Source organism: Battus philenor, unplaced genomic scaffold (assembly GCF_028537555.1).
Source record: "Battus philenor isolate CCGP_79_NKW_IND1 unplaced genomic scaffold, ilBatPhil1.0.hap1 SCAF_14, whole genome shotgun sequence".
NCBI classification, from domain to species: Eukaryota; Metazoa; Arthropoda; class Insecta; order Lepidoptera; family Papilionidae; genus Battus; species Battus philenor.
The window spans coordinates 7,708,394-7,724,069 of NW_027181676.1; the positions used below are offsets into that span (position 1 = coordinate 7,708,394).

Consider the following 15,676-nt stretch of genomic DNA (forward strand, 5'->3'; position numbering starts at 1 on the left):
AGGAGAGCGCATAATAAAACACAATAAGCTCCAGAAGCAGCTATAAATATGAATTTCGAAAAATAGTTTATAGACTAGGAAGTCAGTAGTTGTATGTTTTACCAATTGTATATCTTTCCAAAGGGGTTTTTAGTAAGGTAAGTGAGACTTTTTCATTTTTATGCGATCCCTATCTCCCGCATAAAATACTTTTCTTTTGCGAAATTTGTTTGTCATAAGTTTTTATACAGATTTTTATATGATCCTTAAGTATCTCACAAAAACAAGAGATTGTATGTTTCATTAAAACTTATTATATATATCAATTTGCACTATAATTTAATCCAAAGAAATTAACACAATTTCATACATAAACCTCCTTTTAGATTCTGGTTTATATATTGCTTTTAAAAATTACTCCCTAGCACGCCGTCTGTTTGAGTAAAAAAAATAAACGAAATCTTAATTTTTAATTTATTATGTAATTTAGTTTTATACTAAGAATTTTTAAAGACGTATTTAATAAAGTAAATGATAAAAATTCAATATTTCATTTCAAGTTTTCTTCATTACTCTACTACATTCAATATCAAGGCGTATCATAATTGATTTTATGGTGATACATTACGACAGGTACATTGCGAATGTTTAAAAAGCATATATTTTGCACAGCTGTCCAAACATTACAAAAGAGATATTGTTAAAATTATTTATTTTAATCCATTAGAGGGGGTCTTATCGAATCAATAAATTTCTCCATACAAACACAGGTTTTACACTTGAGTAACTTTGAATGTCCTGTTTTATTTTCGTATCCGATTAAATCCACTAATGTAGCTTTATCGGCATTCACAATTGTATACTTTTCGGGTGTTTCAAATTTATCGCGTTCGGAATCTACGACTGTAATATTTTTTGAATCAACAAATGTAACTTTTTCAGGTTTCCTGTAATTGTTGGATGGTATAAATTCAGCAGAAAACTGTGTTTTCATTTCACAAGCAGAATTACATTTCTTGGTCATAGATGTAGTTCTATCCAAACTGTCTATGGGTTTATCTGTCGATTTATCACAACATTCTATAGCTTTTGTTAAAGACTCTTCATCTTTTAAAACTTTGTTTAAACTTCCGCGTAAAAAGTCAACAATATATCGACAGCTAGGGCAAATATAATCTTTACACAGTGTGTTTATAAAACTGGTACCATTGGCCTTGTCGATTTTATTGGTGTCTGTAATTACGGAATCTTGTGCATCTTGGCTACACTGGCTGGATAGACAATTGGCCATATCCGCTTGAACTCCAGCATTTTCTCCAGTCTTATTCCCCTTATAGAACTTATTATACTTGTCGCAGTTTATACACTTACACGAAAAGTTTGCTAGTTTCTGCTTTAGCACACGTAGTTCTATTGGTTCTGGTTTCATGTTATGATACATTTTGAGTTTGCGATAAATTGATCTAGTTAGATTTTAAGTTATTTTACCCCAGCATGCTGTTTATCTGTTCATTGTATGGCACTACATATTTCGTGGTTTTATTTACAGTACGTAACATTGAACCTGTCTACATATTGTAAATCAACAACTGACAATGACGTCTGGAGTGTTATTTATGGAATCTCAGCATACAGATGAATTTGTTTTAAACAAAAATAGAGTAACGCGTACCATAAATGGTGATTTGACATGATTGAAATTTAATTGTCACACTGGCGAAATGTTCAACTTCAGCCGGTTCATAATTCATTTTTAAACAGTAACATAACAGCAATAAAATGAAAAAATGTCCGAATTGTAAAAATCCAGGATCTTCAAAAGTAAAAACTAAGGTTAGTTAGCGATTATTAAACGATAAAATATTTTCCAATAGACGGACTGGCAAGCGCTACGGACAAACTTGTTTAAGTCGCCCGAAGATGCTAGAGGCTAGTTGCTTTCGTTCGGTCGTTTTGAAGGAGGCTTATGTACAGCTGTGGATCTCCTAGGCTGAAATGGTGGTGGTAAGGTTTTTATATTTAGACACTTTCTGTTTATTGATTATGAATAACATTCTTTTTACAGAGTATTACTTGCAAAACATGTGGAATGAAACATTCTTGCTGTGCAAAACTGAGTGGAATGTCTCTAAATGAAAAAAAATCAGATATTTCTACAAAATGTTCTACAAGTAGCCTAAGTAGCAAGGGTAGAAAAATACAGGATAAAGAATGCAGCTGTACAAAGAAACCTAAAGAGCCTAGTGTATTAAACATGATAACAGAGGACAAGGTTTGTATTTGTGACATATTTGCAAAGGCTTTACGCTCTGACATTCATATGAATCTGGGCACATATATTCATCAAGATGGATCGGCGTCGAATAGTAACGAAAATTGTATGGAGTATTAGAAATTTTAACCCATTTATTTTTACAAAAAATCTCTGATTTTATCTAATGCATTAAATTGTTTAAGCTCTTATAAAACAAATAAAAATAGCAAAACTAAAAAAAAACGAGTTTTTTTAAGGAACCATTTAATTTAATTATTAAATTCCTTCATAATTATTAGACACATTAATACTTTCAGTATTTTGATATTTCCGAAACTTATCTGCAATAAAATTCCAATACTTGCTTCTGATTTTATCAAATTTTGTGGCTAGTGAGTTACAGATATCTAAAGCTCTTTCTGTATTATACATAGAATTTGTCTCTCCTTTTTTTATAGTTTCATCACATATGTCAATCAGAAATGCTAGTAAGTATGGAGAATGACACTTGTTTGTATATAATTCTTCACAAAATGATATGACCACTTCATTACCACTAATTCCTTTTTTGTCATGCAATAGTACACCTCGTAAGTAATTCCAAGCACTTTCATTGTTTTTAACAAATTTAATTTTTTCTAATGTATAACAGATCTCTTTCTGCACATTCATATCTGACCATCCAAGGTGATTATTCATAACAAAATAACGTTGATTCCATGCTGAATTATTCCTTACATCTTCCGTAATAAGATTATCAACAAATTCCATTTCTCTTTCAAATAAACTGTAACAAGATTAAATATTGAATTATAAATGTGAAATTACTGATGTGGTTTAGCTACATAGGTGTAAAAATCAGAACGATCAAGTTGCAGAGGACCATCATTTCTTATTGGAATTGTTGGATAGTAGGCTTCATATGGAAAACAAAGATATAAGCCATCCACAATCAATTATAAGTCGGTAGTGGATAGATAAGCCTACTGTGAAAAGAATAGCCTATATAAAGAAATGACATTATTTGCTTGATAGTTTGTAATATATTTTACATGAACTTTTTCTGTAGCAAGCTTTATTTGCATTTTTCAGCTCTTATAGAATGAATATAAGTCAAACACACTCATTAGTCACTTACAAACATCACTTATTAGTCAGTAATAGATAGTTAAGTGTGCTGTGAAAAGGGAAGCCTATATCCAGCAGTATGGTAATATAACATCAATCATGATAATGATAAAATAGCAATGTTCACAGATTGTAATATATTTATTTATAATGTATTTTTAATTTGGCTTGAAGATTATGTTGGCTCAGAGAAATATTCCAAGCATGCTGTATTTGCATATGTCACCTCTAGATGTAAGATGTATATCTTGTTGAGCCAGGAATTTCGTTTCCTGCAACCTTTTGGACCTGACAGCCTTAAGCAGGATTAAGAGACATATTACCCAGATGGCTATTTACAAATAAACTTCACAATATTTTTGGGTTTTTAGTTTGCTTATTTTAAAAAGTACATTGATCTGATCCGTGCATATTGTTTTTGGAGAGTTTATATTTAAGGTCTGTTTGAATTCATATTGAAAATTTTAGGAAAAATTCAAATTGAATTTTTTATCTACATTTTGGATTTCTGTGTAGTTATAAATATCGAAATTGTCTGATCTTAATTGAGGACTATGTGAATAATAAAGAAATGAAGTTACATTATTTCCAGACACTGGTCAAATTAAATATTGAAAGACACAAAAGTAAATAATGATAAACACATACCCAAAAGTCTTGATTGCCCACTGTCGGTGTTGCCATGCATGGTAGTTTTTAGGATCTTGCAATAAGGCATCTCGGGTAAGATCTAATTCTAAACTTGAATCTTGTAGCCATTCTACAAGTACTCTGCGGTGGTGCCAAACCTGAAGATTACAATTATAAAATATAAAAACCATTACTTTCATGGTTTAATTTTTAAAGGGGGGGGGGATAGAGTAAAATGATACTCACCCGTAGGAAGATTACCTTGCTTTATACATGATCCCCCGGGTCATGCCTAATGAATCAACACCAAGTATCAACCATTGTTTAACTAATTCATCACTTCTGACTCAAAAAGCCAGAGATCAGTAGGTGTTTGGAAATGAATACTTACAACTGCAACCGCCTTTTGGACAATCGGGAGTAATGGCTTAACCGCCTGGGCAGAGGGGAAGAAATCCTCTATAAAATATTCACCCCAATTCCAATAAGTGAGACATGTGCCAACAGAATGCATGGCTGATGAGGGTAGTGTGCCAGCCTCACACTTGCATTAAAAACTGCAGTGATATTTACTGAGGCCGACACACTATCCCATTCAATTAAAAATAGCACAAATTATAATGATACCCAAACCAGGCAAACCTCTGTATGAAACAATTTTCTACCCACCAATATGCCTGTTCCCCATACTCGGTAAACTTCAGAAAGAATACAGTTAAAACTACTCCACACTTTACTACCAGAAATTAATTTGAAGCACCAATTTGGACTTAGAGTACAACATGGAAATATGAAGCTTTTTAAAAAAAAATATCTGGGATTTTATCACAATTGTGTTGATATTGCCCATAGCAAATTTTACAAACTCAAAAGTTGAGTTTTAGGTATACAATTTTTTTTGTTCTGATATTTACAATGTATATAAATGGATGTACAATGTCTCTAGTAATGGATGTACTGTGGTTGAGATGATGATAATATTAATTTTATGGGAAAATTGGTAATGTTTTAATAGACATATGATACCTTTGCAAACACATACAACAGCAGTCAATTTTTGTTTTTATTAATTTTTCTATTTAAGACATTTTAAGACAAATTAAACAGCACAAAGACCATTTACACAGGACAAAAATTGTACAAATAAATATAAAAGATAATCACTCTATTAAGACTGCAATTGATTAGGTCATAAAATTAGTATTTCAAGTACATTAAACAACTCTTTCAATAAAGAGTATCGGACATACATGTTATAATTACAAAATTCAACTGTGATGCATGTTAAATCATATATGTCACATGAACAAATTATTTTAAAAAACATACTTGGTAATTTTTTGAAGATTGCTTTATGACTGCCTCCACATAATCTAATTCAGATCGTAAGTCAGAGCCCAAAGCTTGAAGCAAGTCTCTTCTGTAATTTAAAACATTAAAGTAAGTTGAAAAATGGGATCTACACCTAATGGTTAATGTAATTGTGACTGACATACTGGAATTATATAGGCATTGTTAGTGCAAGTTCAAGACAACATACTTTATCTGGAGCTCCTGAGCTAAGTCATTCTATGGAACAACTGCCTAATATACCTTATTAATTGGGAGGCTCCCAATCCACTGATATAATGTAATAGCTACTCATGAGGAGCTCTCAGGCTTTATCACTGCAAAGACATCTAGGCTAAGTGCCTACAGTACTTTAGTATATGGAGTCTGCCAACAGGTAAACAGTATTTGTATGCACAAATAATGTTTACCTGTTGGCAGTAAAAAAAATTAGAATACAAAATTATGGACTTAAGATAGATGCATGAGAATTCATTAGCCCAATATTTACACTTATAGTAACTAAAACCTGTTCATGTACACACACAATGCATTGATACTATAAGTTTGTTTTTGCATGTCTTACAACATGTAATAAAAGCATACAGATACCTTATAATTTTATGTGTATTAACCTTTCCTTGACTTTTAATTTGATATTCAAAGCATTAGAGTGTTGAAAAAATCTTTAAGACAACAATGATATCCTTGATAGCAGTCACATGTCAGGATGTGTATTGCAAGACAAAGTTAAATTAATTTTAAAATTAAATACAATTAATTATTAAATTTTCTCTTTTGATAACATATAGAATTTTGCCTATCTTATTAGTGGGTTTATATATTAATAAAATAGCCTACCTGTATTGCCAGACAGTATAATTTGCAGGATTGAGTTCCACTGCATCATTTGTTAATTGTAAAGCGCGCTCAGATTTCTCATTAGATTGTAAAATGGCTCGGAAATAATCATAAACATCTTCAACTGAAATGAAACACAATTTAAAAGTTAAACCAATCTAATTTTTGTTATGTATAAATAATACGGTAAAATGAATTAAGGTTATGCTGTTTGTTAACATATAAGAATTTTTAACCACAAAGTTTCGTTAGTAAAAACTCAAATAAAATATATTTACATTTCTCAGAATGTGCAATAACTACCACAGGTTTTAAACCATCATTCTCTGGAACAGGCGTAACATCACTCCATTCTGGACGATCCTTATAAAACACCCAAAATATATCACTATCTCCACTGTCAGACATCGTGTATAAAAACGACTAACTTAACGATCACAAAATTACGTGTACTTTATACTAAATTTGTAATCTTAAAATAAATAATATCACAAGTCGTGAATAAATATAAGTTAAGGATGATTAGAACAATGGTTTAGAGTGGAATTACTGTTGTTATCTTATTATTATACGTCTCACGAGAAAATTTTATTATTGGTTTCAGATGAAGGATTTTGGTTTTGTTAGAAACAGAAAGTCAGAATTAGAAAGAGATATAAACAGAATAACGAGTTTATAGAAAGAGAAAACAAATATTCGCACAATTCAATGACATTGACATAACAATTACTAATAGCATTCTGTATTTTTACACAAAAACCTTTGCACAGTGAGCCAATTGTAAAGAAATATTTTTTATACAAAACATCACATTTTAATGAATTAAATTTACATAAAAACATTTGTTACTTTTACTTTGCGTAACACGGACGCAGCAGTAGGACGAGCTATTACCATTCGCGTAGTGCCATCTATGAATGCAACAACAAACGATTCCACCCAACCACATTACTCGTGCTCGCCTCTGCACATTCAAATGATAAGAAGAAACATGACTGTATAATAAAACCGGCAATGATAATATAACAAACCTGATAAAATGATACTAACAGACGCGCGTCTGAGTAGTTATCTTGGCATCAGTATTATTTTATTAGTTCGTTCATTACGAGGATATATCTTCTCTTCTCTTTTAATCAACTCTAAAAACTCTTGCGGGAAAATCAACTCTTTTCCTACGTAGATCAAAAAATCAAAACTAAAATTTCGTAAAGCAGTACAAATATAACATACATAAAATTTCAACAATATTTTAACCTCTTTCTAATTAATATAAGCCGATGATTAAAAAAAACACAAATTATTATTAAAATTAACTCTTTTAAATGTAATGGTTGAAGTAAAATAAAATGTTTTGTTTCAAACTTAAGTCATAAATAATATACCTACAGTTTTACATTACAACTATGATTTTATTGTAGTCCATTATCAACATTTAAGTCGTAACACATTCAGTACTGGTTATAGGCCTTCCCTAGAAATTTCCAATAGTACCGGTTGAAAGCGGTCTGCAACCAGCGTCTTTCGACAACCTTAACGATGATCATCTCCAGGCTGCACTTATCGGTCTATGGTATCTACTCTGGAACCGTAAAACCGCAGCGGCCATGTTTTCTGTGGGATATGTTGCTATATTGGTTACTCCGCAGGGCTATATTGGTTACTTTCGTTCATCAAGGTATCTCGAAACCGCTAATTCGATCTCGTTGAGAAATCTCGAGGTTAGCCCTGTCCATAGCCTGTTGAAAGACTGGGGGCTTACTAGTGGGGTTCAGAATGAGAGACCAAATTTCTGTATCTTAAGTCGTCGCTATCAACATACATGGGTCGACACTTCGTCACACGAGAAGATGTTTTGTAGTTTCCCGAACACTACACAGTCGAGTTGGATTCGATAATTAACATATTTCTCGTAGTTGGAATTACCTAGTTTGATGGTTTATGCCAAGTATGAGTCAACAACTTTAAGAATCGAGCCTGCAACTGATATTGGGGTAGGAGCGACATGGGCGTTTGTTTTCGTCTTATCCATGTTCATTTTAAGCCTCACCCGTTCCGAAACTCGGTTGGAGTCGTTGGGCATCGTGCTGAATTCTATCATGACTGCGACGCCGTCGAAGGGGAGTGATATATTTGCCGTTGAATGGTGAAAAACCTTTTTATAAAAAAATATGAAGCTTTATCATAAAAAAAAGTGCTTATAGTGCAATCGCATTGGTAATATATTTGTTTCATCAATAATGAAAGTCAACAGCAACCTTATTTTTTTTCTACATTTTGAAAGCCTTATGTAAAGTAATGCACCAAATTTGTTAGAAAATATCATTCACCTCTTTTTTTTCTCGTCGATGTTTCACATCGTGCGGTAGTAATATTTACAACGTATTTTTATCGTCTTTTCCACTATGCCATTATTATTTAAAACGAAAAGAACCTGCATTTTATAGTACAGGTGGGGCTTTAAAATGCAGGTTATCTCTAATGCTTCTCCTAATTCAAGATAAAAGTCTAATATGAGTCTGAATACAAAATTGTTATGTCTCTGTTTATGCCTTGAAAATTACGAGTCTCTTACTTAATTTTGCGTTTTAATGTCAATCAAAACATTATTATGTTATTTGTGTTTCATTTTTAATTCCAGTGATCTTAAAATCAACAATTTAAAGAATGATGGATGAAACCGTTTTCAATAATATTTATTAAAAATCTTACCAACAATGCTAATAACTTACTAGTAATGAGTACAGAGGAATCGTTTACAATTAAAAATACACTTAAATTTAACGTTTAAATCATTGATAAACTTTTTAGTTTACCAAGCGTAAGCAAGTCCAACTCCGTCAGTGTAAGTCATGTGGGAGACTGCAGGTGCAGCGGAGTATGCTACGCCTAGTAGTCCTCGAACCTATAATTATCAACACCAGGTTGTAATTTAAAATTTAAAAAAAATATATAAAAAAATAAACTTTTTCACAAAAACCCGTTAAAATCGTACATACATTTCAAATAGACAAATCATGTTTGATGTCGCAAAAGTAAATGTTCACGAAAGTTGGTGTGGAGTCTTGTTGGTTAATCTCACGTTATCAACAACTTCATCAACATTATAATCGGTGTTGAATGTCAATGCAAGATGTCAAAATGTCAATAATTATGCAATATGCAAAATGAAAAAGTCAATGTGAGTGCCCAAATTAGCCGCGCCCCGGGAACGGCTAATAAAACCAAGCGATCCGATGAAGGTCTAATTGAGCACTAATTTATTTTATTAAAAATAATGCATATGCAGTCAAAAGTCAATGAACTTAATAACTAGGTGGCCTTGACGCTCGCAGCAAATATAAAATCAAAATGCATGTACTTTGCACAATCAGTTCAGCCGTCGAAGATCCATCGTTGGGCATAGGCTTCCCCCATAGATTTCCTAAAAGTCTGCTCGCAAGTTGCCTGCATCCACCATCTTCTAACGAACTTAAGAAGGATGCCCTACTTTGCGCTTGTTGAACCGTGATCTACATTCCAAAGTCTTAAGGCCCCAGTAAATCAATCTTAAACATAGTTCTTTCCAGAGCTCATTGAGGCAGGGCATTAATTTTTAAAAATAATAATGAAAAATGTACCAAACATGTAAAATTAGTACTTACCTTAGCTATAGGGGTGGCTAGAGGCGCCGCAACACTGTATTGCGAAACAACAGGTGAGACTATGCCTTGATAACCTGGAGTCAAAGCTACTCCGGGATTACTAACTCGTACGTCTGATTTGCGAACGCTTGAGAATGGTGTATCGACAGCTTTTGAGAAAGTTGATATCTTTAAAAAGTAAATAAATATTAATAAACTAGTAAACGGGGTGAGGTGGTACCCCAATAAGCAATTAGAGATATTAGAGACTTGTATGTTTTGCACTGCATAGTAATATTTACAATCAGTTAAGAGACTTCCATTTATGTGATCTTTATAACCCGCATAATCTGGTTATTATGTTATGTACCGAAAGTGGGTTTCATAGAGGATATCAGGACGACAGTCCATTGGTACAAACAAATATTTCTGGATCTCTCAAATTTCAAATTTATTAAAAATTACCAACGGGTTATTTATTCTGGCTTTAAGCAAAGATCTTCAATTATAACCTAGTTTTTAAAATTAATGAGTAATGTAGTTCTGATAACTAAGTGTCGAGCACATTGTTGAGATGTATAGTGACTTACTATATTATAAAAGCGGCAATTTTTTAATAATAGAGTAAGACATCTTTAGTAAAGTGCTGCATGAGGCGAAAATCAGGAGTATAAGCCACGCTCGCAGTGGTGGCGCTTATGCTCTTCGGCCCCGACCTTAACGCGTCTTCCCTATGCGCGGTACAGCGGTATCGGTAGCACTATGCCAGAAATAGTTGACATGATGAGGCATAGATCACAGATGGACATTATAAATTTGTATGTTTTAGTAAATAACGGAATTATTATGGCATTGCCAAAAATTACCTGGCCTAGATTAAACGGTGAGCGAAGAATGTTCGAGTGTTGTGATGATATCGCTGGTTGAACCGGGTATGAACTGTAAGGATTCCATGCTGCTAAACCACCATAGTGACCACCGTAAACGCCGACGGGCGGCAAGAGCCCGCCTGCGTAAACCGCAGCTACAGCACAGGTTAGAACGAATGCCTTTAAAATAATAAAAAGAAAAATTTATGTTAGACTGATTCCGAATGGAAATAATTCAGAGTCTATCTATTAAACTATGTTTCATTAATTTTTGTTTTTGTTCTGTTTAGATAATCGTATTTTATATACTTTAGAATGGATTTCTAATTTATAAAAATAATTCATTTCATGATTTTTGCTTGGCTCGAATGGAGTAATACGCTACGGTGGATTGTAATGAATGCATACAACGTGTTAAGATATTATATAGTTCAAATATTTTGAATTGTTTTATTTAGATGTTATACATACAAAATCTTTCAAATGTAATAATAAATAGCGTATTATGATAACTAATCAGTAATTTATAATAAGCAATATACGTCAATCAAGCATAGACACATTAAAAATTCAGAGGTCAGAATATTTTTACATTAATGAAAATTGAAAAAAAAAATGTTAATTGTTATAATAAGTAGTGTCAAAAATAATCGTTATATTATAAAGAATTACTTTATTTTTGTTTAAATATTTATAAGACGTTAATTAACAACTTGAGGTTTTATAATTATATTCGCCTTTTGATTATATTATTCTTTACATTTTGTGCTTAATTTAAAATTAATATTAATTTCACTGCATTTAATAGTGTGTAGTTCTATTAAACAAGTGTATTATAATGTTTATTACATGGTCCGGACATTATGTGTATGTGATATTCTTTAACTCCATGAGAAAAGAATTATTTTTAATTTAATTTATAAAACTCACCTTTAATATCATATTTACTTGTGGTCCAAGATCTGGAGTGATATGCCATCCTATCGAGACCACTAAGGCTTTTATAGCCAACAAGTTATATCAATATGCGTCAGTGTGAAGGGTCATACGCATGTCAGTACATTATCTTGGAGCACATACCACGTCCTGTTCGTTAGAATTTAGATCAGTATCCGCAGGTGTGGTAATGCAAGGACAATGTTTATTTGTTAAGATTTCTAACGCAAGAACGCGTATAAAATGATAACGTGGACCAGGAGTAGACAAGAACTACAATGCCTTGTCAATAACGAAGAAAACAATGTTAAATACGATTTAAAGGGCTATTGTTTTGACGTAAGTAAAGCTTACGTTTAGCGTTAGAAAAAAAAACAAATGATGACACTGACGCGGAATTTTTAACGGTATTGGCAGAAATATTAACTAATATTGTTCATAAAAACAATATTAGTTAATATTTTTTAAGACTTCAAAAGACTTTTAAGTTTTTGCTTTTAACTTTAATGGCTTTAAACAAATAGTCGAAACTAACTTATTACAAATTAACAGTAAAAATAAAAGAAATCAGAATTTTTATGAAATCATACTTCACTTTCATATTCCCTGTATTTGTTTCAGAACAAAAAAAAAACAAATTCTGACATATATCATCAAAATAATTAAAATTATTTAGGAACCATAATTACTATTTCCAGTAGAGACAGAGCAGCAGTTCAATAATCTCTGCAATAGTGCAATTAATCATAGTTTATGGTAGTAAATTGGGTTTTGACGTTCTTCGTACTTTTCCACTCTGTTTTGACAGAAAATAAAATAAAATTACATAAACATTTAACTTTTGTGATAAATAATTAAAAGTCAAGTATCACGCTCAGCTTAACCGAACCATTGAAGTAACAATAATTTAAAACGGATCTGTTAGAAATGTTATACCCTAAAAAAAAATATTTTACGAAATATGCAGAAAATATTTGTAATAAAAGTAACGAATTTTAAGAATTATACTTAAAAAGCTTTTTCGCCAAACTCTCAAAGTATCTTTAAGGAAATAATTTCAGCTACATGTGAGTTAGTTAATGTTAAATATTGACATCACAATTTTTAAAAAGAACTCTTATCAAAATCGCCACTTATATAGCATATTTACATGTACTTTAATAAGGCTATGGACAAGTATTATTTTATAATAACACAATGATAAGATGCTTATGTCAAATTTCAAGGTAACAAAAGACTTTAAAAATAAAACAATAAATTTTAGATGTTTTATTTTTATTGTTTGTATTCCACAGCGAGTGAAATACTTTTGAGTGTTGTATGATAATATTTTTAATAAACAAACCTAAAAACGGTATTTACTATGTAGGTTACTGTATGTGTTACCTATTCATAGTTTTTTCTCGATAATCGCAATTATTTTAAATTGTTTCAAGACATTGCGATAAAATAATAAATTTTGCAAAATTATAAAAATTTTCTTTTTATAATTTTTTAATTATATTACCATTATTTTTTAATATATTTATTTAATATCTTTCGCTCATATTTATTTGTTTATGTCTTGAAAATTAAAATATTGTTAGAATATGTTTGCTTTTAAGAAAATAATAAAATATTATTCTTTTAAAGAATGGCGCAAATATGGTAATAAAAGAACAGTATCGGTTATCGTCGAAAACTGCGCTAAAAATTAAGTTGAATAGATATCAAGCACTGATTCATCATCATCATCTCCAAGAGATCATCAATCACCATCACTCACATTAAGATTTATATTAAGGACAGTTGGAAGCGGTTTTTATCCAGCTTCCAGGAACGATTTGACATGAAAAAAAACCACAAAAAGTTATTATCTTTACATAGCTAATTCCTTGTTGTTTCACGTGTTTATAAGAACATATTTAATATATCTATTAACAATGAGAATTACACCGTATGTGACTATTACTTGTAACTCGTTAGTAAGGTGTGGCCGTCCAGTTAACATGTTCTATGACCTAAATCTGTCCACCGCTAATATTATACATTTTAAATGTCATAAAACAATTTATGTAAATCATAAATCAACAATATTATCTTGTCTTTGATTTAACAATGTAGGTATTTACATATGATTAGTTCAGTATTCATATGTGTACAATTTAATTAAAATTGATATTATGTAAACGAGTGTAAATAATCTGAAGATTCATCCTACCCATAAGAAAGTGAGGCTGTCTAGGTTTTTCTTAACACACAAGCAATCATCAAGTGTATTCCACTACAGAACACAAATTTAACCAACCGATGCAAGGAAACTAAACCGAAGTGGATACATTTCTATAATCTAATATAACAGCTTCTTTTTAAGTACAGCATGTCAGGCCGCCCATTAAATACTATAGCCTTTACAATATATTATAGCCATACCTCAAGGATCACGGTAGTATACTCACAGTCGCCGTAGTGGTACAAGCATAGGTGTTACTACCAGTCGTACATACGATTTTTTTCTCATGGGACCATCCTACATGGGATCCCCTTCCATTGGGGTTTGACGCCTTCTGTCAAAACTGCCAGAAAGTCTTCGTTTAAGTTAAGAATATATGTGCCGCGATTCACAGCAAATCCGCTGTGAAGACCTTTTTAAGGGAGTTGAAGACGGGTACAAAACCTCCTTCAACGATCGGGTCTCTGGTTGCCAACGAGAAGCTTCGAGGTTATCATAAATAACCCTTTCACGGAGGACATCTCACGCACCGAGGGTAAAGCTAAACTCTACACATCGGGCATAAATCCAACGCCTCCAAACGTTACCTATCTTATGACGCTGATTCTCAAAATAGAAAAATAACACCGATCAGACTCAAAATGCAGAGCCTCTCTTCTTCCTATTAATTCTAAAAAATAAAGTAACGGCCTGGTTCTAGACTTCTGAAGGATCTTTTTAGCTATTAAACTGTTCACGGTAAAGTAACCGTGAAGCTGCGGATGAACATCTGCCACCTCAAATCAGATGACGTAAATGGGAAAAAAGCGCTATTCATAATAAAACAATAAATGATAATACAGTAAGGTAGAGGTAAAGATGAAGATGAAAAGAAGTAAGGTTTTAAAATTATTATAACAGTCACAATAACAATGTAAAGATCATGAGCACTATATATCACGTTATTTTAAGTGAGTCAACACTGTAGTATAGTACTCGATTATAACTGCGAGTTATTTCTTATACATAGGAATAAATATTAAATTCTAACAGGTCGTATTCGTGACTTAGTACAGTATTCTGTTTTTATAGCTTATTTTTATTAACAGTTTGATGTATTGTTTCTAGACAGTAAATAAGTAAACAATTGTATTCATAAAAACGTTATATTACCGTGAGGCAACCAACGAAGCCGATCAGCTCCCTCAAACGCGCTTGTGCTAGAATGCTAAGCGGATATTATTGACAAGCAGTAACTCAAGGCGAGATCCCATGGGGGGGAGGAGAAGGCGCACGTTAAACCTAATCACTCCTTGAAGCGTCCACTGAAGTGATCTCGAAGCTCGCCGGCCTCCCATTCTAATAGCAAAGCCTCCGCCGGGAGCCCTCGAGCTTCGCTACTTTAAAGGTCTTAGACAAGGCGCCCTCTGCGCCATACCACCTCATACCAGCGGAATCTGCAAATTCCATTTGGCATGTACAAGCCCAAATGGGCAGCAGAGACAGTTCAATTTAAAAAAAAACTCATATAAATCGTATCTTATTTGAATATTTATAGAGTACCAAAAACCACTGCTATCACAAGGAAATCTTTGACTGCTTCAATATGTATAAAAATTACCTACGGAATGAAATAGGATGTTATTGTTATCAATGGGAATAGTAAGCAAAGAGGTTAAAACATTTAATAAAAGGTAGTCACGCATTGAACAAGTGGTACAAATTAGAAAAGCGTAACGGTCTCTAGGTATGTAATTAGATCCATTATGTAGTCCCCGCAGAAAGTCATATAGGCTCTTTAGCAAAAATGGCGTTAGTATTGTGGAGATAGTGTACCCCAACAGACTAATAACTCAAAAAAATGATAAGTAAAGAA

At 32.3% G+C, this 15,676-nt stretch overlaps 2 protein-coding genes across 2 annotated transcripts; both read right to left on the reverse strand.

Annotated features, from left to right (window-relative positions):
• Nucleotides 1-2,509: 2,509 nt before the first annotated feature.
• Fnta (farnesyl transferase alpha) lies at nucleotides 2,510-6,806 on the reverse strand. Its single transcript, XM_068761347.1, has 5 exons — nucleotides 6,460-6,806; nucleotides 6,182-6,305; nucleotides 5,321-5,411; nucleotides 4,010-4,149; nucleotides 2,510-3,020 (listed from the first exon to the last, which is right to left on the reverse strand). The coding sequence occupies exons 1-5, from the start codon at nucleotides 6,587-6,589 to the stop codon at nucleotides 2,510-2,512; spliced, it is 996 nt and encodes a 331-aa protein (XP_068617448.1). The 5' UTR covers nucleotides 6,590-6,806.
• Nucleotides 6,807-8,993: 2,187 nt separating this feature from the next.
• Nucleotides 8,994-11,615, reverse strand: LOC137918527 (cuticle protein 76-like). The gene is made up of 4 exons (XM_068761348.1): nucleotides 11,604-11,615; nucleotides 10,671-10,853; nucleotides 9,826-9,993; nucleotides 8,994-9,086 (listed from the first exon to the last, which is right to left on the reverse strand). The coding sequence occupies exons 1-4, from the start codon at nucleotides 11,613-11,615 to the stop codon at nucleotides 8,994-8,996; spliced, it is 456 nt and encodes a 151-aa protein (XP_068617449.1).
• Nucleotides 11,616-15,676: the final 4,061 nt, after the last annotated feature.

Excerpts from the sequence above, each read along its gene's own strand:
- LOC137918527 (XM_068761348.1), bottom strand. Across the intron at positions 9,994-10,670 it reads CACCGTTTAATCTAGGCCAG|ATATCAACTTTCTCAAAAGC; the intron begins GTAATTTTTGGC and ends TACTTTTTAAAG. Across the intron at positions 9,087-9,825 it reads TAGCCACCCCTATAGCTAAG|GTTCGAGGACTACTAGGCGT; the intron begins GTAAGTACTAAT and ends TGATAATTATAG.
- Fnta (XM_068761347.1), bottom strand. The coding sequence starts at position 6,589 with ATGTCTGACAGTGGAGATAGTGATATATTTTGGGTGTTTTATAAGGAT. Across the intron at positions 6,306-6,459 it reads TATTGCACATTCTGAGAAAT|TTGAAGATGTTTATGATTAT; the intron begins GTAAATATATTT and ends GTTTCATTTCAG. Across the intron at positions 3,021-4,009 it reads TGGGCAATCAAGACTTTTGG|TTTATTTGAAAGAGAAATGG; the intron begins GTATGTGTTTAT and ends ATCTTGTTACAG.